Source organism: Opisthocomus hoazin, chromosome Z (genome assembly GCF_030867145.1).
Source record: "Opisthocomus hoazin isolate bOpiHoa1 chromosome Z, bOpiHoa1.hap1, whole genome shotgun sequence".
In the NCBI taxonomy this organism is placed as follows: domain Eukaryota; kingdom Metazoa; phylum Chordata; class Aves; order Opisthocomiformes; family Opisthocomidae; genus Opisthocomus; species Opisthocomus hoazin.
The window spans coordinates 76,060,551-76,081,533 of NC_134454.1; the positions used below are offsets into that span (position 1 = coordinate 76,060,551).

The 20,983-nt window shown below is 34.9% G+C and overlaps 1 protein-coding gene across 1 annotated transcript in view; it reads right to left on the reverse strand.

Annotated features, from left to right (window-relative positions):
• Positions 1 to 20,983, reverse strand: part of WDR70 (WD repeat domain 70) — a 136,090-nt gene that overhangs the window by 59,618 nt on the left and 55,489 nt on the right. The window contains exon 10 of the mRNA XM_075447270.1: positions 1,235 to 1,409. Within this exon, the coding sequence (XP_075303385.1) occupies positions 1,235 to 1,409 (175 nt within the window). The remainder of the gene's footprint in view (positions 1 to 1,234; positions 1,410 to 20,983) is intronic.

Genomic DNA, 20,983 nt, shown 5'->3' on the forward strand with positions numbered 1-20,983 from the left:
CAAAGCCATCCTATTGGAATTGCACAGCTTTCAAAGATTTATGATGTCAGTTTGATTCAAAGATCCTGTCCCCCCGCTCCCCCCCCCATTTCCTCGGTAATCCTACTTTGGCTTCCAAAAAAATCAACCCTAATCCAATTTTCACCTCCTATGCATGCCATAAGTACTTATCCCACCGAAGTGAAAGGGACTGGGCATCAATTCTTTGGGTAAGATCTGCATAAAGGAGGTATGGATGATTATTAGGATGATTGATTTTAAAAGCAGTAAAGCTTTACCTGGTGAATTTGCACTTGATATCGCAAAATTAAACTCTTAGAATTGGACCGGTTTGTAAACTATACTACACAAAGCAATAGGGAGCACTGACTGCTCTAAGCTTTGAATTATAAAGTAATAGCAAGAATTGTGCATATTCTTTGTCAGTTAGATTCACAACTACTGGAAATTCAATTTTAAGTTCAATGAGAACAGAAGAAATTACAGAGTACATGTCATAATTTTAAAGAATTTGAAATAGTTCCCATTCTGACTCTTTCTGACCACACTGCGTTTACATAAACTGTTCAAATTTGCCTCAGTGTTAATTTTCATTTGTTGGACAATGTAACGACACTTGGCATTTAACATGCAGGATTACCTTTATCCTCATCCACCTGGATGCTATTGTCCTCTGCCTATTACTGGACGAATAACTGGTTTCAGTATGAGGTTTTATGAGTTACTGCTTAATGTATTCAATATATCAAATAAAATACAGAAGTATACATTTTTTATGACATAAGAACCAACAAGACCTTACAGCGTATTTCACAAGCATTGCATCTTAAATGAATAGTATTCTAAATATTGGTATGTGGCCAAAAAAAACCCAAAACCAAAAAAACCCCAAAACCAAAAAAACCCCAAAACCAAAAAAACCCCAAAACCAAAAAAACCCCAAAACCAAAAAAACCCCAAAACCAAAAAAAACCCAAAACCAAAAAAAACCCAAAACCAAAACACCACACACACATACTGCCAAGAGTTTCCTCTGTGTTTTGAATGGAATAGCAGCACACTAAACCATCAGTTGTAGAAGGGCAGAACAATTATTTTTTCCTATGAATTATTTACTTGTTTGGGGGAAAAAAATAAAATGTAAGTATAAAAGTACCAAAATTGATTTTATCAGCTTTAACATTCAGCACTCAATATATTAGAAGCAGATATTGTTATCAAATACTTGACTTACACTCATATTCCTATCCCAGATCTGGATGGAGCCATCTTGACAGCCAGCTGCAATAAGTTTACCGTCTCTGCTGTACGTGCAAGTTGTAGGAATCACTCGTTTACCTTGAACTGATCGTGGTTTAAATACATTTTTGTGCTTTTTTTCATTGTTAACATCCCATGTCCTCACAGTTCTAGAAAAAGGTTTAAATAAAGAGTGATTTTAGACAAAGCTGACACATATGAAATAATTCCTCAGAGTTCTGTCATAAAAGTGTTCTTCAGATACTTTACAAAGACTCATTTATGTAACACTGTTTTTTCAAATTGAGTTTTTCCCACATTATTAGCAAAATAAATACATCCTTTTTCTTTTTAATGGAAAAAGAGTATCTGCCTGGATCTCCAATGTTTCTTAGATACACAAAAACATCCAAATGAGACAGAATTAAAACACTGAGATACAGGTGGAATCTTTAAACTGTCTCAGATACAAATGTTTTCTGTCCATTTAATATGTTGAGTTCTTTCCAAATAAAAATTCAAAACTCTTCTGGCATCTAATGCAGAGAAGAGTTTCAGGATTTGGCAAAGAAAGGAAGATCATTAATTTTGAAAGAAAAAAAATCACTAAGTTCTCAAGACAACCTCATTTGTTTAGACTATACAAACATTGCCTATGATCCAACAGCAAATAATTCACTGGTCTCTAGTAAAGCAAATGCCACTTTAACAAAGGCTGCCATTTCTCCAGAACAAGACAAGACACCATAGCATAACATTAGGAACTTCCATCAGAGCTACAAGACCAGACAGGCTACAGAGCTGATGTCCTTAACTCTTGAGCTAAGACTGAGCTCTTTAATACCTTCTTTAATGTCACTTGTTTTAAGTATTTTTATTCTTTATGGAAAGATCTCCAATTTTATTAAAAAATGGGCATTGTACTGCTAACACATCTCCTAATACCATGGACAAAATTTCAGCTTATCACATCAATCATTCAGCCCATAATTTCTGACTGAATTACCAGCAACCATGAGTCAACTATAAACTATATATGCTTTATATTTTCCTTCAGACCAGTGATGGACTAGAAACATAGTGATCACTGAAGGACAGAGAGGTACTTTCACTACCCCATGCTAAGGGCCTTCATCACACAGCCTGAGTACCACACAGACTGATTTGTTCCAACATTCCCCTTTTACCCTCTATGCTCCATCAATAACTATCTGAGCATCCTGTCTCCTCTTTCAGCAGGCACTGTGATGCTTTCCCCCTTGTCTACTGTTTACACTTGAAACTTACTTGAACGTTTTTGCTAGTCTCTTTCCTTCACAGACTTCATACTGCTTAACATTCAACTCCTTCCATTCTAGCCAGAAGGAAATGTGACAAACAAGGAAGCACAGAAACGCAAACAATCTACTTTCAGGGAATATGTCTTTAAATTGGCAAAATGGCAAACAAATGCTAACTAAGGCTGCTTTTGTATTTTCTCTCCTCTTCTGCTACTGACCTTCAGTCACCATACTGTATCACAGTCAACTCAGAGAGCACTCTGTTTTTTTACAGAGTATTTTGTACCATTTAATGATTCTTCCTCCTACTCAGACACAACAAAAAAATAACTGGGATTGCATTATTGAAGTCCCATTTTCACTTCCCAACCTACTCTGGGTCCAATCTGATGTTGTGTCAAAACAAATAAAAAATTTTACCCTTGGATCAATTAGATCAGTTCCAGGAGACTCATTTTGGTCAAAAGAGCCTCTTACTAACTGTATCTCCCTAGGCCTAAGTAAGTTTAAGATGAAAGAAAAACATTGTTTTCTGCTCTATATTGCAGCATTTAGGAGAAGTATAATACTGATATCTATCTGTTGATAGGTATAACCAAGATATTTTTTAACTCCACTGAAAACAAAAGGAAAACATTTCCTGAATTAGTCTTTCTTCCACCTGAAAACTAACTGTTTAATGAAAGTTTATTCTTTAGTAAAAAAAAACATATAGGGATTTTTTTTAAACTATCCCTCCTACACATAATGTTGTTCTTTCACCACATAAAATTTTAATATACTGAATGATATGCACTGCCACATAAATGTTTGTGATCTCTCATAAATTTCTTTTCAAAGAAAACTTCCATCAAATAGGTTCCACATACAAGTTTAAATTTAACTTTTTAAATAGTGGATTCCACATCTGCAAAACAGATTTTGTAAAGTTCTTGTATTTGCCAAGAGTAATTCAAAGCAACTTAGAAAAGGATGGGAATGTTCTTTTGGAAAGGTAATGTGGATATTTTCCTGACCACTGAGAAGTTAAATGACCCATAATAAAAAACTAATTTCATTACTGGGGTATGGGGGAGGTTTTTCTGTTTGTTGGTTTTTTTTTTTCCCCCACAAATAGATTCTCTCTTTTTTTCTCTCTTTTTTCCTAATGTTCTTATGATGTTACAACAATGTCAAAATTTCTAATAAAATTAATTATTGACAATGCTGTTGTATTACACAAATTATTAAGGGTATTTATGCAGCTGCATTTCCCATTCTACAAGCATGGAAAATTTCTCTAAGTCTTGATTCAGCAAGCCACTATTCTAATACAATCTGCTGAAATTCAAAGCGTGAACCAATTCAAAATTAAAAGCCTGACCTGCCAAATTCCACTAAGCTTCTCTGTCTATCACACCTCCTCTGTTTTTACTGTACTACAAAACTCTCTTCCACAATATTGAACGTTGTAGGCATTTAACATAGCATAAATATATTAAGTCTACTCTTAATAATTAAGTGTATTCTTATCACACTTAAAATACAAAAAAAGCAACAGAATACAATACTAAAAATAAAGATCAGGCTTAATGTTGTACATCTAGTAACTATATTATAATGCTTATCTTTGTAATGTATTATAATGCCTACCTTTGTAATATAACATTGCCCAAAAAGGCTACCTTGGAAAGCTGTAACATGCCTTAAAATCATCATACAAATACTGCTGCAATGGAATTTATTGGCAGAGCACAGGATTCCAAGTCATCTTCTCAGTGATAGAAAACATCTTTTAAAGTGTTAAATTAAGCCTCTTTATAAAAAGTAACTGATCTTAAAGCAAGATTTTTTTCTTCATCTATTTTACAGCCTAAAACAACCTTACCTACACAGCAATATAACAAAGAAGCTTATATAATATGGTGAAAAATTACCTAAAACAGAATATGTAAAGACAATAGACAGATAAGAACTAGCTGAAAAGTTCTATTCAGAGGCACTTTGCACATATGGTGGTACACAACTATATCAGCAAGAAAACTTTTATTATTGTATTCTCTTTGTCCTCTTTCAGCAGAAGTATGCTATAGTCTTCTGTTGAGCACATGGGACCCAATGAAGGTTGAATCACCTGCCAGATATTGACAAAATTTGTACACACAAACAGATGGAGAAATCCAGAGAAATTTTCCATACTTGTTTGGCAGAAAAACTTCTAAATAATCTACCTATTCCCAGTATCTGAACAGAGTTAAAATAATTTAAACCAGAATACAAGAAAAGTCACATCCAAAATAAGTAAAATCATAACTACGGAAGGAACTGCCAAAAAATTGACACAACTTTATAATTTATAACAATTCTTCAGCTTCCTTCCAACCCCTACTATTCTGTGATTCTGTGATTCTCTGTTACCTAAATAATCCCCAAATGTAAAAAACAAACAGAAACTTTAACAGATAAAACATTTTGCCAGAGTAAGAAACAAACAGAAAAATCAAAATTCATTTGCATGTTATATGCAGCAAATGGGTTGAAGCAACTATAAAACTATATTTTCCCATATTTCCAAATAAAATTGGTAGCCCCTTTTTTACAGGAGAAATTACTATCATTTAGGTAATTACAGCTGAAGTATAATTATTGGGTTTTAGTGGAAATATAAATTAAAAACTAATAACAATGAATAGGAACTACTCCTATTGCCAGTGCAAATGAATTAAAAAGCAACCAACACAAAATTAAAATAACACATAAGCGTGTCTGAGAGAGTGAGCAGACATTCTGAATTACCAAGCAAAAATCCTGATGCTGGCCAATATATGCAAGATTTTAGGAAAACTAAATTAGAAACGGAGACAGCGAAGAACTGACTATGAATGAGTATTAACTGGGCTAAGGAAACAGAACTCCCTAATGGAGGTCAGGGAGAAGAGTAGACATAGAGACAGACTGGGTAAGGAGAATAACAGCAAGGATCAGAATATAACAGTCATAATATCATGCCAGATTTGGCATGAGTGCTTTCAAGTCAGCTGTGCAGTATGTTCATGAGAGGAAAACAGCAGCAGCAGCAAATATTAGCAAGTTGCAACATACGATCACTTCTGGCTGAGGAACTGGCCAACAGATGCGTGCAGATACAAACAGTTACCCACCAGCACATCCATACAACCCCTTCCAGGTTATAATGAACACACAGTTGTAAAGACACAGTAGAGTACTTGACAACAGAACCTCTTACTTACGGCATAAGAAGTCTGTTTTTATTGAAATGCAAAGCTCACAAGCTTTCCAGACTGAGTAGTGTTTGTGTTTTCGCACATTAAACCACTACTCAGGCTAGCAATACAACACTTTCTTCAAAAGGGTAAAAATGTAAGAGCAACAAACTTCGCCAAAATAAGCTAGTAATTAATACACTACAAATCTTATCAATTTAGTATTGATGCATATCATCCAAGCAGTACTCAGAGTTAGAAATTATTTGTTTAAGTTATACAGCCATCCAGTCCCTTCCTTCCTGAAGGCTATCAAAAGAAGAAAGAATCTCTTCAGTCCATACAATTAATTAGGCCCTTGACCATGCAGTGATGAACAAGAGGACATCACCTATACATGCCTTCCTTGCTTCAGTTTTTGCATTACAGGAAGAGTGCCTATGGGGAATATAAGCAGAGCTGGAGACACAGCTAATGTACAAAGCAATCCAATGTGAAAAGACTAAGTTTTCTCAATAATTTTTTAATCAGCAGATATTGTATATAAAGTTATATTGTATTTGCATATGAATTACATATCTATTCCAGCTATACCCTTGTAAGGGCCTGTCCAAAACAATGGAAAAATACCCTGTGGAATTTTGTACAAAAATTTTTTTAAAATACATTGTTGCTTCTTTCAAAACCTGAAATTTCCCGCAAAGTATTTGCAAATCAGCTCATCAAAATGACGAACACCAAAATTCCATCATTCTCAAAGACCAAGACTATAGCAGACTTATTTTGCATATCACATTGGCAGAGAGAAGGAATGACAAAATATAACACACAAAAAAAATAATCCTACAATACTAATGTTGAAATTTATCAACTACCAACAGCAGCTGTTAACTGAAAGCACAAGAAAAAGCATCCAGTCACACAAACGGGGAGATTTCGGAATAGATCATAAAAGAAATTCCAAGATTCTGCTCTAGACTTTCTTTTTCTCCCTTAACAATTCCCACTAAACTATACTGCGCAATGCAAAATTCAGACAAATACTGTGCTATCTCCAGTCTTTAACTTAAAAGACTCTCAATGCTTTAATTCAAACCAGTAAGTTTCACCTGGGACCTAAAGTTTTACAAAGCATCTTTTCCTTTCTAAAGACATTTTTCTCTATACCTTCTTCACAGATTATCAAACGACTCTCAAGCTTCAAACTACACTTGCTCTTAACATACCTAAAGAAGAATACACTTGGTTTATCATACCTGATTTGTTTTGCTAAAGGTATAGGTCTTGAAACAGTTATTCGTAAATCAAGTGTTCTTACATAATTAAAACCAGCTAGAAAACACATTATGTATAATACATCATTTTTACTAACACATGAGGATATCAGCAATCTGCTTGGAATGTAATCACTACCCTGGAAGACAGCATAACTTATTAAAATATAAATCATATACAGAAAGGTAGAAGATCAAGAGGAAAGGAATTGATAGAATATTTTGATTAAAAACAAAACAACATTACTCTATGTCTTTTCCACTAAAAGTTATTGGGAAGAAAGGCTAGTTCCAACGTAGTTACTAATGGTCAACAGAATTTTCCTCACATCAAAACAAATAGTCTGAACATAAGTAAAACAAGAGGCTTAGTGGGAGAAACTTTACAATCTCAGAAGAAAAGATGTGAAAAGAAATATTATGGGAATGAACATAGAAGTAGGGGGAAAGAAGGAATACGGAAGTGAAAAACAGATCAACTGTGGAAAAACAAAAAACGTTAACTAAGCTAACTGCTGGACAGAAAGCAGTAGTACAGCGCATGCAGGCATGCAATCAGTATGCCAGTAAGAGTCTGTACTTCTAAAGAAGAAGGACTGAGATTCCACACACAAGTTATATTTAGTGCTGATTAGAATACAGAAAAATAGAAGACATATAAAAACAGTGAATTCAGAAGACAAGATAACTGCTTAAGGGGGAAGTAACGGAGAAGAAACAAAAAACCCCCACCAAACCAAACACAGAGCTTCAAGAACCAACATACAAGAACAAACTACATAAAAGGAAAATGATATTAAGCAAAGCTTTAGATGTTATTGAGAGGAGAATGCACTGCACTGAGCACTATCTTAAATACATTAAAATTCTGTAGAAGATAAATTGGAAGGCAAATCCCTGAGGCATTTAAAAACCCACAAACATGCTACAGAACATTATTTAGATTCCCAAAAGAGTGATACAGAAAAAAGCCTCTTCAGAGTAAGAAAATGGTCTTCGAATTAAAGGCATATACTGTACTGAAAACTGCAGTTGCAGACCTTATAGGTTAATAAAAAAAAAAAAAATCATTTAGGTGTTCCAAACTGTGTGGTTGGGATGGTTTCTTCCCTGAAGAAATTTTTCTCAAGATAAACTCAAGGCAGTTACAACGGATTCAGTCTATTTGACAAAACCCCTTCTGTAGGCCAATGTGCAGTCAAAAACTAAACATGTTCATCATGCCCAAATTCCTGTAAATCTTTCTCCCTTTGTATTTCCTTATGTATTTCCCTAAAACACTGAATACTTTTGATTGCATCAGTGATGAGCATTTGGGCAACTAGACTCCATTAAGAGCAAAAAAGCTTGTTAGTTCTGAATGACTTTCTTGTTGGGATTGACAGCTAATTTGCTTTGTTTCCTGTTGACGAAATCTTCACATAGAAACCTAACTGAAGAGGTTGTTATTCTTTGCATCAGCCATTAGATTGGCAATTATGGATGTCTGCATCAAAGCACATCACTTCTAGAGTTCAAATCAGCAAAATATCTAAGCAAGTCATCAGAAAGCCATCCATAGAGTAGGTCAGAGAACCATCCCCCTACGATCTTTTCATCCAATGAGTAACAGGTTCAGCGACTTTAATAAAGTATATTGAGCTCTCTAAAGAGTCAACATGCTTCTGAATTAGTAATAAATTAGAGTCTGTTAATGTTGTGCTGTTTAAAAAAAAATGAGCACTGGTATTTTCCTGAGACTATGTAGCACTTTGCACACAAGAAGTCCTTCATTTACTATTCCAGCAATATCTAACTTCAATATTACTATTTCTATACACAACACTAGATGAATTACAGATAACGTGATTGACTTCTGAAAGCTGTGACAGTAAAAGGAGGTAGAATTTTGTGCCATTTTCCACATGGGGCAAGACGGCAACAAACTGAGATCTCATCTCCCACTTAGTAAACGTAAGAGTGGGATGTAATCAATCTCCCTGTGGGGTACATCTGATTAAGATCAAAGGGGAAGACTTCTGATAAAGAACATCTCGACAGTTCAAGTTACTGTCACCTGCATGAACTGAAATGACTCAAGAGCAGTCTTGCATGACACTGCAAAAGCAGGAAGAGTAAATCACTAGGAAAACAGAATGCTTTCTAAAAAGCTGATTAGTCATGGCTATAAAACAGTAAATGCTCATTTGGATCTCAAATACTTCTTCACCCCAATAAATAACTTAGATTGGAACTAACAGCCACAGAACTCTCCATTAAATCAGTGAAAAATCACCTGAAATTAAATTAAAGCAGCCAAGCAATTAAGAGCACTCTGAAGCAACACCTCAGGTGATCCTATATGCATAACAATTAGCTTTAACCATTTGTACTGCTGTTTTATATCTCACTCGCAGCCACTTTTCTGGAGTTCCACTAGTAACGAACTACAATCTAACAGAGGTAAGTAACAAAAGAGAGCAAACTGTAAGTCTTAAATGTATTTTGATTTTTAAATTTACAGAATCTAGTCTAAACAATGAAATGTTTGACTCCACTGTACAGGTTAACTATGCGCTTCAGGCTACAGAAAAATTTAAAATTGAGTTTTACTTTGTATTTATGTATGAAGTTACAAACTTTGTATGTTATAGTACAATCTCCATAAGAACTTACAAAAGGCTTAGAAAGATCAGGCCAAACTGCAGCACAAAGCGTTAAGTAAATACAAATTTACTTACTTATCATGTTTTCTAGAATACACACAAAAGTGTGTGACACTTCCTTTCTCCTCCCAAAAATTCAGAAAGGAGGACAGCATCTTTCGTAGAGAAAAAATACAGTTCTTACAGTCCGGTCTCCAAAGAGTCATGCTACACTTCCGTATCTGTTTGGATAACCACGCAGAGCCATCATTACTCGTCACCATGGTCTGCTCACATCATAATATTGCTGCTGCTGAAGAAGCCCCTATAATCCTTTCCCGCTTCTATGTAAGGCTAAAAAGTCTAAAGCAAAAGATTAGTGGACAAAGTAGTATTAAATTTTATTTCTGAAGATGAAAACTAAGGAACCAATGCTCCCTTTTCAGTTATGTTCTCCACATGAGGGGAAATGTTTTCATTTTGCTGAGTTGAAAATGTGTAGATTTAAAAATAGCAAATCCAGGACAAAAACAACTAAGAAAGCGTTTTTAACAATTTGGTTTTCCTTTAAAATAAAAAAAAGATGAGAGAAGTGACCTGTTTCATAGCCCAATATGATAAAAAAATCAAGCATCTCTAGAGTTCGAACAAGTTACTTTGCAGTGCTCTAGCCTTCTGTTTGCCTTAAGACCTGAAATTTCAGTCTGTTCAGAAATTTACCTTTTAGTTCACTGCATGGCCTGCTACTGTATGTGTATTTCAAACTACTGTGAAGGAACTACAGTTTCTTAATTTATGATCCATCACCACTGGGTGGATTCCCTAGCCTTCCCTGTGTGAGTTTCTCTGTCTTACACTGACAAACAGAATGAGCCTCCCCTATTTAATATATGATAAACTTGGAAGCTGTGGATAACATGGAATTCTAAATTCATCAATTCAGACAAAAAAACTGATCTAGTCTTGGAATCAATATACGAGACCAGGGGCAGAATCTTGAAATTAAATGGGATGATCAAAGCATGATGCTTAACTGAAAACCTAGTCTTCAGCAAAAGTTTGTGTTTACATGACCTGCAGTGTAAAACCCACTTGATTAATCAATTTCACTTCAACCATGCTATGTGAGAATTTTGTTCCTGTCTATGTGTGTAAACACATCTGGGTTTTAAAATTAAAACCGTTCCACAGGGTCTGGGGACAAAGCACAAGCCACACTCACTTCCACAGAGCCATGGACAATATAATAGCAAGACTTGCTCAAATAGATGAGAAAAAAGAATTGGGACAATTTAGCATGCTTTGGTCCCCTGTTTTCTCTGCATTGCGGCAAGCATTTATTATGTTTTCAATTTTTAGTTCTAAGGATAATCTGCCTGAAATTGTGTGAAACATTTAAAAATGATGCTATGCAGTAAAAACATCAACTGAAACAGCTCTCACAACTGACTGCATTTTTTATTGCAGCAGCTAACTTTTTAATCAAGAAAAACTTCAGAAAAATATTACTATAAACGTACACAGTTTATAAAGACAAAAATAGCTTTACTAACCCTTCTGTAAACATACAGCTTTCAGCAAGGGCCAGCACAGTCATTATTCAAACTCTTCTTAACCAGGCCTGCTCATCTGCTGTGCTCTCTCAATCAGCTCTGCACTGCATATATATCTACAAATAGATAAGTTAGTCCAGGAAAAGCCATCCTCACATATCTGGAGTGGACTTCACACATTTACACATGTCAAGACAAAAAAGCAAACTACTATGCCTGTACTATTACTACACACATGTGAGACAGCAGCAATTTCTTGACGAAGGCACTCTTCCATTACAAACAAGTCTCTAGAGGTGATTTTTCCAAATACTTATAATTTTGACTAATCAGGGGAGATTATCACAACAGTAACAGAATTTTCCCCCTAAACAAGCACAGTGCTCCTTCTTCCTGCAAAATACCATGCTCCTATGCCAAAAGATGAGAACTCATGCTGTTCCAGAGACAGGAGAACTAAAAAAGTCACCAGAACTTAACACAGGTGACACATGTAATTGCTAACCCCCTCATTACTGGCAACAGCTGAAAAGCTACAGCCGAAATAAAAAAAATCAAACATCAACTATGTGAAGACAGATCAGGTGGATATAAAAATGCTCCTGTGTAATTTAATTTTCATAAATGCCAGTTATGCTTTACTTTTACCTCATGCAACTCTTGAGAACTTGTTTTTAGATAATCTGCATGGTATTTCAATGTAGATATTTAAGCAGTAACTCCACAGTACACAGAGTATAAAAAATACTGGTTAAACCAGGTTCGCGTGGAAGCAAAACTATTCTACTTTAATCTTGGGACCAGGTACCAGACTATCTGTTCCTTACTCTGTGTTCACTTGTGTGTGTGGGCACAAACACCTGGTTTCTTTGAAGCCATGAAATTTTGTTACTTCATGTACCCCTAAGCTTCCTCCTGCTTTGAATTTTATGAATGTAGCACTAGTCACATACATATGATATTTAATTCTAAATATTATCTGCAACAGTTTGAGAGTGCCTTATTAAGGTTAACTTCTAATTCACAAACAGTCATTACAAGAAATAAAGCTTGTAAGGCTCACTACCTTAAAGTCTTCCTATATTATTGCACTAAATATGCATGAAATACTTTTAAGTAATGTTCCATATAATCATATGCATTTCCAAACAAAGTGGGCAGATCTTTCACATTTCTACTGCTTTTGGAAGCCTTGCAATATTCTGTAATTTCCCAAGACGTTAGACACTTCAAATTGGTAGACTGCACAACTACTTCAGCTTTCACTTGAAAGAACTACAAAGAGCTTGAAATATTAATATTAAGCAAGTTCAGACTAAAGGCTCAGAAACAAGTAAACAAATCAGCAACCTGTTAAATAGTTAATTTATTTGTATTTTCAATAAATGGATGTTAATATATATCTACTTGAAAATCTGCCTGGCATTGTCTGAGATGTTATCATCTGGCTGTTTCACTGATAAATCATTCATCTGAATGTAACCCGATGAGGACGCTCTTTAAACCAAGCCACTAACTTTGTACCAATGCAGATGAGTAATGTTCACACCACTCATTCCACCAGTTCTGTTGTACGGGTGCTAAACTTCAGCAGAGGATTAAAAAAAATGGGGTTTTGCATGTTGAACAGCTACTTTACAACTGCATGGACTGTTCCCCAAAATACCAGAACCTGTGAAAATACACTATGATGCTATTATTTTTCATGTACAGTGCTCAGGAGACTACTATCATCTAGATCCTTCTACACGTGGATCTTGGGTTTAAAAATCAGCCATTCTAGAGCCACTGAGAGAGTTGTTACTCAATGGCTAAACTTCACGTAAATAAACGTGAGCTATGTAAAATACACTAGACACCTTTCGTCTACCTGGAAAAGTTTCTAGAAGAAACCTGCCCTGGCCATAGACTGTATGAGTCTGCTCTGGTCCACTGAGGTAGTCCCTCTGCATGAAAGAGCTGGAAGCATATATTCCACAGTGTATTTCAATGGCAATTTTGATTTAATGGTCCAAAAAGACAACTATGAAAACGTGGTTTTATATTAGCACTACACTCACTCGGTGTCCTGAAAAAATTGATTAAAAAATTCCAATGGAAAAGCAGTTCGTGCTGCGGACAGACACATGCTGGCATGAAACATCAACTCATAGACAAGTAGTTAAATCTATTTTCAGAATTATTATAACTTGGATGAAAAAATAAAATAGTTTTTAAAAAAACACTCCCTGAAAAAGTTTTAAAGCCAAGTTTTAACTCAAACCAACTTTGTTTAAAGTTAAATTATTTGCTATGATTTGTAATAAACACGTTCATAGAATAATTAATTTTTAAAGCTTAAGTGTGTACTACCAAATAACAGAAGACACCTTTTTTTCTTCTCTGAAATCTTCAGTACCTGTTATTCTGCTATTCATTTAAATCACTGTGAATCACACAACAGAAAGAAGCTACAAATGAGTATAAGTAAATTATTTATTTTGAAAGGAGGAATGTATATGGTCTAGTAAGTTTATGATGACAAAAGAAGATCTGCATCTTATCTCACCAAAAGTTCAACCTCAGGAGACTGAAATGTTTGCCAGCAGGTTCTAAATCACACAGACACCAATGCGTATAGATCCTAATTGTAGATTTTAGCTTACCAGAAGTTTCCACTATGATTAATGAGCTAAACTGAAGAATATCAATCAGATGTTTTCTGTCCTAGCATACTGAAGATTTCACAAATCACAGGTCTGGAAACATTTCAAGCAGAAGATGAAAGGTTTCCAAAACCAAACTAATCCCTCTCAAGAGAAATGCATTTAATATAAAGCTTTATTAGCAAATAATGGAATGACAAACTTTGCTTAAAAATTAACATTATTGCTATGAAGGGACTGTAAAACAATCTACTTGGGAATGATTTGGAGACAGCAAGCAGGGAGAAAAATCAGGCTGAAAATCTGTGAGGAATTGTTTGATAACACTGTGAAGGCAGACTGATTTTGAAGAGACAACACGCAACTAAAAAAGAAGAAAAATCTTGTAATTAATGTGCTACAGAAATAACTATTAGATCCATTTCCCATCAGAATTTCCACATGGACAGTTCTGACATACTCAGAAGGACTTTATACAGACTTCTTCCTTGACTTACAAAGTTGAATAACTTTAACCAACATTCACAGCTCAAGCCCCAAACCCTTATTCATAAGTTACTAAGTCACCTATATGAGGATCAGAGTTTTTATCATCAAGAAGTCTGCATGTCCATTCCAATCTCAGACTTACTAACTAGTGCTTTTTGAGCTCACTGGTTTATTTAATGATTAAAAGAAAAATTCCATCCACCAATTTCTATGTGAAGGCCACAAATGTTAAAGAAATTACTGCATTCCTTCCTTAACAATCATTTCCATAGTCATGCCATCCCTCTGTTGACAAAGAAATACTTTTTCTCTCCTATTCAAACCTTGCTAACTTCCAATGACTGGATCTAGTTGTCTTCAACATTTTTAAAGAATTAATTTAAAGAAATTTCAGACTTTTTTCTCTATTTCAATATTTCTTTACTATTGCCAAGTCTCTGAATATTAAGAATAAGCTGAAGACTCCTTCAGTCTCTATTAAGCTAAGTTTCAGGATTCTTCTCTGACATTTTTTCTTTTTGCTATCTTTCAACATCCATTTTGGCTGCTCTCATTGGAACTAGACACAGAACTCAAGTGCGGTCTGAATGGAACTGGTGAAACTAAACATTAACATCATAGACTTTACCAATGTCATTAATAAAAGTTAATTCTCTGTGTGTATGGATTTTTAAAAGATGTTTCTGCTCTTCCATAGCTGCATACTAAGACCTTATATACAATTGAGCCTACGTAACTTTCAGGAAATGTGTCTAATTTTGAAAATATTCCTCTCCATGTATGACCTTACATGTTGTCTTCACTCAAGTTCACTAACCAATCTGCTTTCATTATCAAGGGCTAATACTTAGTGTTCAGGTTTTATTAGAAACAGATTCACAATTTCTCTGACAAAATATGCTTCAATTAAAATAATTTATAAAAATACTAAAGTTTTGATGCAATAGTACAATCTTATGAAAATGCATTAGAAACTTGCTGTTTTGATTACTTCAGATTACCAGTTTTAAGGTTTCTTTCTATTATCCAGTCCATCTGATATATGATAATTGTCTTACATGTGTTTACAAAAATTAATCCTTTAAAAGTCACAAACAAAACTCACTGGAATTAACAGAAAAAATTTAAACAGGTTTTGGATTGTAGTTTACTGCTTGTGACTTACTAACGGCTACTATACAAAAATTTATAAAATGTTTGATTAAATAAACAGGAGAAGTTTATCTCACAAAAATCCATACAGAATTTCCACGATGTTCTATCCCACTTCCAAAATGGGATTTATCAGCCTTAAAAAGAATTCTCTGAACTGAAAGCATTTCCAGACCAATCATCATCCAGTGAAACCATACCTTTAAAAAGACTACCAGCTGAGAAATGCAACTTTAGATTGTTCCAATTCACTTCACAAAAAACAAAAACCTCTCCACATACATCTCTTAGGCACTAAACAAGTCACTTATCAGTGGGATTTCAACTAAAACATATATTTATATAACATGAGGGTGCTGATAAGAGGAACAATTATATAAACAATGAAATTATCCGCAATTCCAAAAGTCAAAAAGCCCTAAGCAAATATTTTCCCAGAATTTTGATCTATAGGATATTAACTATCATTAGTCATTACTGCGTAACTTTAATACATAATCAGATTCGAACATTAATCACGGCAATTTAATTTTATTTTCCTAGACAGAATATCTATTTTATCTTTGTAAGCAAATGTGCCAAAATAAATTATTGTCTACCCTACTTTACTTTCTCATTATCAAACAAAAACATTTGAGTTTAGTTTACTAAGTCTATTGTATTTCCCATTATTACTAGAATAATCAGAGAAATCTGGTCATTCAAATAAGATGCTTATCTCATGAGAAAATAGTCCTTTAAACTGAGTTGTAGGTTAAAATAACCAATGAGTACTTGAGAGACAGGAATTTCATCTTCATATAATAAAAGACATAACCAGTTCTTCGTGGGAGAAAATAGGAAAGCAAACTGCCAGAGTGAAAGATACTTTTGGAACAAAGTCATCACAATGGAAGCGTCTGCTCAACAATCTGTGCGGTACCCAGAAACATGGGAAGTTTCCTATCAGTTTTAAAAACTGTATATTCCTGTCTTCTTTCCTATCTGATATCAAGCTGAGCTGATGGAAATATTAAAACTTCCAGTCTCCCATAATTTCTATCCTGCCAGATGGTACTTACCCCTCAGATTTGCTAGCGGGGCTGTTCAATAACAAGGTTATTATCTAATCCACCTCAGTCAAAGTGAGCCAAGACCAGGAAAAGTGTAACAATTATACAATTTTTCTAATCTGTGTCATTTTTACAGAAAGCGTTTAGGGAACAATTCACCCCCCAAAAAAAGCTTATCTATATAACCTAAACTGTGCACAACACAGGTGAGAAGTGAAATATTACGTATTCTGGGACAAGAGAGGCAAAGATATGCACCAAAACTACTGCCTTCCTAACTACGCAAAAAAGAACTTTCAAGTTTCTTTTCCACAATAAAAAAACTTTACCTCAGTATGACCAAAAATAAACCATTGAACAGAATTGTATTCTTTTATGTTCTAAATTAATTCTGAAACTTCACCCAAGGTGTACCATTGTCCTAGTAAAAATGTATCTCCTAAAAATCTTGAAGAAAAATTTTCAAACTTCAGAACCTCATCTTGATATGGAATATTTCACATGAATTGAATAAGTACCTGTATATACAGCTATATATACATGTGCTGGAAACAACCTGGCAAGAACTATTTTCTTCCTAGGATAGAAGTGCAAGCTATACTACACCACTGGAAAATTCAGTTATTTCACCTCAATATTATTTGCACTCCCTACCCTATAAAGCAGTATGATGCAACTAAATATAATTCAAGGTGACCTTCTTGGGGAGTAATAACATTGGACCCCAAAGCAGGTTCTAGGCTCTATAGCATGCAGCTTGTTTTAAGGAGATCTAGAAACTGCACAAAAGCACAAGCCTAAGGCTTTGCAATAAAAAAAAGATTTTTAAATGATCCCCTAGATAAAGGTGAAACATTAGTAACTGTTTTCAAGTATGCTTTGCCAACTAGTCTTCAAATTCGTGAAAACAGATGCAGTGCTGAAAGTTAGGTTCTAACAAAAATTTATACAAACATCTTGGTAGTAGCCTTGGCATTACTATCTTAATGCTTTCAGTAGTTTTCGAAGTGGCAGACTGATCAGTGTTAACTGTATTCATGACACATAAAATGTTTAACACATTGAAATATTGAGACTAATAATATTTATCCAAAAGCTTCCTTTAGTTTTGTAGGTTGTTTGGTGCTTTGAAACAAAAAAAGGGTCAGCATACATAAAAGTTACTTGTATTTCTTCAAATCCATTTCTCACAAAATCTACACATTCTACATAGCAGCAAGACAATATAACTACACTTACACTGAACTGCTTAAGTCTAGATTCTGCTATCACCTGTGTTTTCATATGCACTGCATTACTGATACTTAAAACATTCAAGAAAAGTAAAACTATGGCTTCAGTTCTCCAGTTGTCAACCAAGCTATTCCAGGCCTTACGAGAGCTCACACAAACTCCAGGGTTGTATTCACTTCCAGTGTAATCAGCTTAGGCTGAGAAGCTATCAATCTAAAGTGAGCAGACAGTATATAACCTGAAGATTAGATCCTTTAAGTCCAGGAGAAATGCTATGCAATACAAATTTCAAAGCCAGCAGAGCTGCCCTTCACAGTGCCTGGCCAAGCAGGCTGCAGATACCAAATCTCTCACTCCCAAGAACATACTACTATGGCGGGGGAGTGGATCTAAGGAGCAAGTACGTGAACTGTGGCAGGTGACATGGCTCTAGAGCTTATGGAGCACAGATCTTATCAACTGAATGAAAATTGAATCATCTGGTCTGAAGGGAGCTTGCCAGTTCAAGACAAGCAGAACGGGGTCATAGGAGGAAGAGCAACCAACTGCTCTGTGGGCAGGAAAACTGACTGCTGGCCATTTTCAGCAGTACTATTCCAGACCTTACTCAAATATCTTTTCTGTCAAGCTATGAAGCCTTTGTGCAGTTCTGGGTCTAACTAAAGGAACAGTTGTCAGAAAACAATGGTCTTGAAGGAGAAGCCATACACTGACAGCTGCCACCCACACAGACACAGAAACAAGGCAGCTAATGGAAGTGAGATGAGGCAGCAGCTATTCTAGATGTGAACCTGGTTAACAGGACTATACTTGTTAATATACAAAAACTGAAAGGTAGCTGATATAAAGCGATCATGAAACAGCACTGTTCACTAAGATGTACCAAATTTACAAAGCCCCCACAAGTAGTACAAAGGATATAACGGATGTCCTAAAGGAAAGAAAACTCTTCTAAACAGCAATGCTTGCAAACATTAGATGGAAGTTGCACAAAGCTACTTTCTACACCACTCGTTCTTCACAAATTGTATTTCGCATGCTTGAAACTACAGATCATAGTTGCAAATTTCATTGTCTGTTGTCACCTGTTGCATTAAAAAAGGTAGTTGCACTACCATTGTCTAACTGTTAACAGTTTTAAACCTGAAAAAAAGGATTTTAAGAATGCATTCACTTTTCCTTTCTGAACACTGTCTGTGGTCATCACTTCTAATTCACATCACAAGTGGCACAAATCTCTCTCTCTTTTTTTCATTAACACATCGAGAGCATTTACTAAGCAACAGAATATGATTTAAAAAACCCATTTAACACTCTATCCCACAGAGCAGAGTAGCTTCATGTTTGAAACATATATTTGACAAAAGTCTCAGGATTAATTGCACCTTCAATGCAAAATTTTATTTCTGAAGATTTGAAGCTACTTCACTGAACTACCTCCATCTATTTAATTTGAGATAGATCTGCACTGAAGCACAATTTATCCCTAAACAACTTATTACAGATGTCACTTGGTGATGGTAGCCAATATTCTAAGACCCATTTTAAAGTGTATGGACATTAACTTAACTTAATAAAGGGTGAGAGAGGGAAGACTTGTGAGAGGTATTTTCTACAGCAAACCAGCTGTTAAACAACCATAGCCCTAGCTGCAATGACAAACCACAAAGTTCAGGACTGCTAAATTTCAAGTTTAGCTGTGATTCTGCTTCTAAAAGGAAAAAATATATGAAGAGTAGGACACAGAACACCTGTTGCTGGAACTTTTAATATTACTGAGCTCTCTTGCTTATTCATATAGCACTACCTATCACATTTGTGATAAGAAAACATCCAAATAAGAAAAACAGTATTATCCGTTTCCCCTTCCTCTTTTGTTTTAACACAGAAGTCAACTGGTATTTTGGAATGATATAAACAAGGAGATAGTTATGTCTTAAAACACAGGTTATTATTTTAGGTCACTCTGCTCAGATGTATTTCCAGAAAGGAGAATAATTTTTAAAGTCTTTCTCACTTTCAAAATTTTCTTTCACTTTTAGGCAATGCATTAATGTTGGCATTTCTGTTACAATAAACTCTACTGCAGTGCTGTAGACATGCTCAACAGACTGCTCATAAATTGCCAGATCTTGCCTTAATAAGTGTATGTTCCAAATAAGGGTGAATAATGTGGTAAAGGCATTACAAAGAAGACAAAGATGTTTTTGATCACACACTGTATCTGAGCCTTAGTGAAAATTGAAGATATCGTATCTGTAAGGCAAACTTTTAACAACAGAATTACTGCAGTTCCATGGAGAAGACTATTACATTTCTCTGTCTGCCTATTCTTTCAATATAATTTTAATCTAATCACTTGAAATGTTGGAAAGCTAAAAGCAACATTACACAGTTCTGAGAATACAGGCACAACATTTAACCTAGTTAAGAAATACATTCAAATAAAGAAGTCCTTAGTTAAAGCTCTAAGTTAATTAGTGTCATTCACCCATACACTTACTGTTTATCATCAGGTTACTTACAGAACTGACAATTTTCTTACTTGCTCCTGCAACTAAAAGCTAAGAAACTCTGAACAATCTGTAAAAGCCCAACAAAACTATTATTCACCCGTAAATCAACAAAAATGAAACTATTCGTTTAAAAATTTAGTGGTTTTTTTTAAAATGCACTATCACATGAAAAAAAGAAAGTATGGTATTGCACATTTTAACAAGCCATCACCTGGAATATTTTCAAGGAAAACAAAATTAAGCAAGCTACTGTAAGTTCTATGTATTCACTAACAATCACATAAGTGGACATGAACTCACACAAGTTAACAAGAGGAGTTTTCAGACTTATTCTATAACTGCTGGGTCTAGGGTCTGGCTCATTCCAGTGTGTAAGCTGACCAGCTTCTGTTTCTGTCATATATAGGAGTCAGAAGGAACTGTGTCTTTTTCTTATGCAGTCTTATCAGAGTTCAACATTGCGTCCTTGAACAGTCATATAAAACACACTGAGACTCCCTGCTGGTAATCCGTATATCTGCAGTCTGAAGTAATAAATTTACAAATAGCCTAATAACTACAAATTAGAATACATTATAGTCAAAACCTATTCATAGGATTTTTTTTTTTTAAATGTAGAGCAAATTTGAACCATTTTGAACCAAATTTGAGCATATTGAAGTGAACAAATCACAAGAAACAGACTATCTCTCTCAGGTATGTCAAAACTGGGTAGAGGCAGGT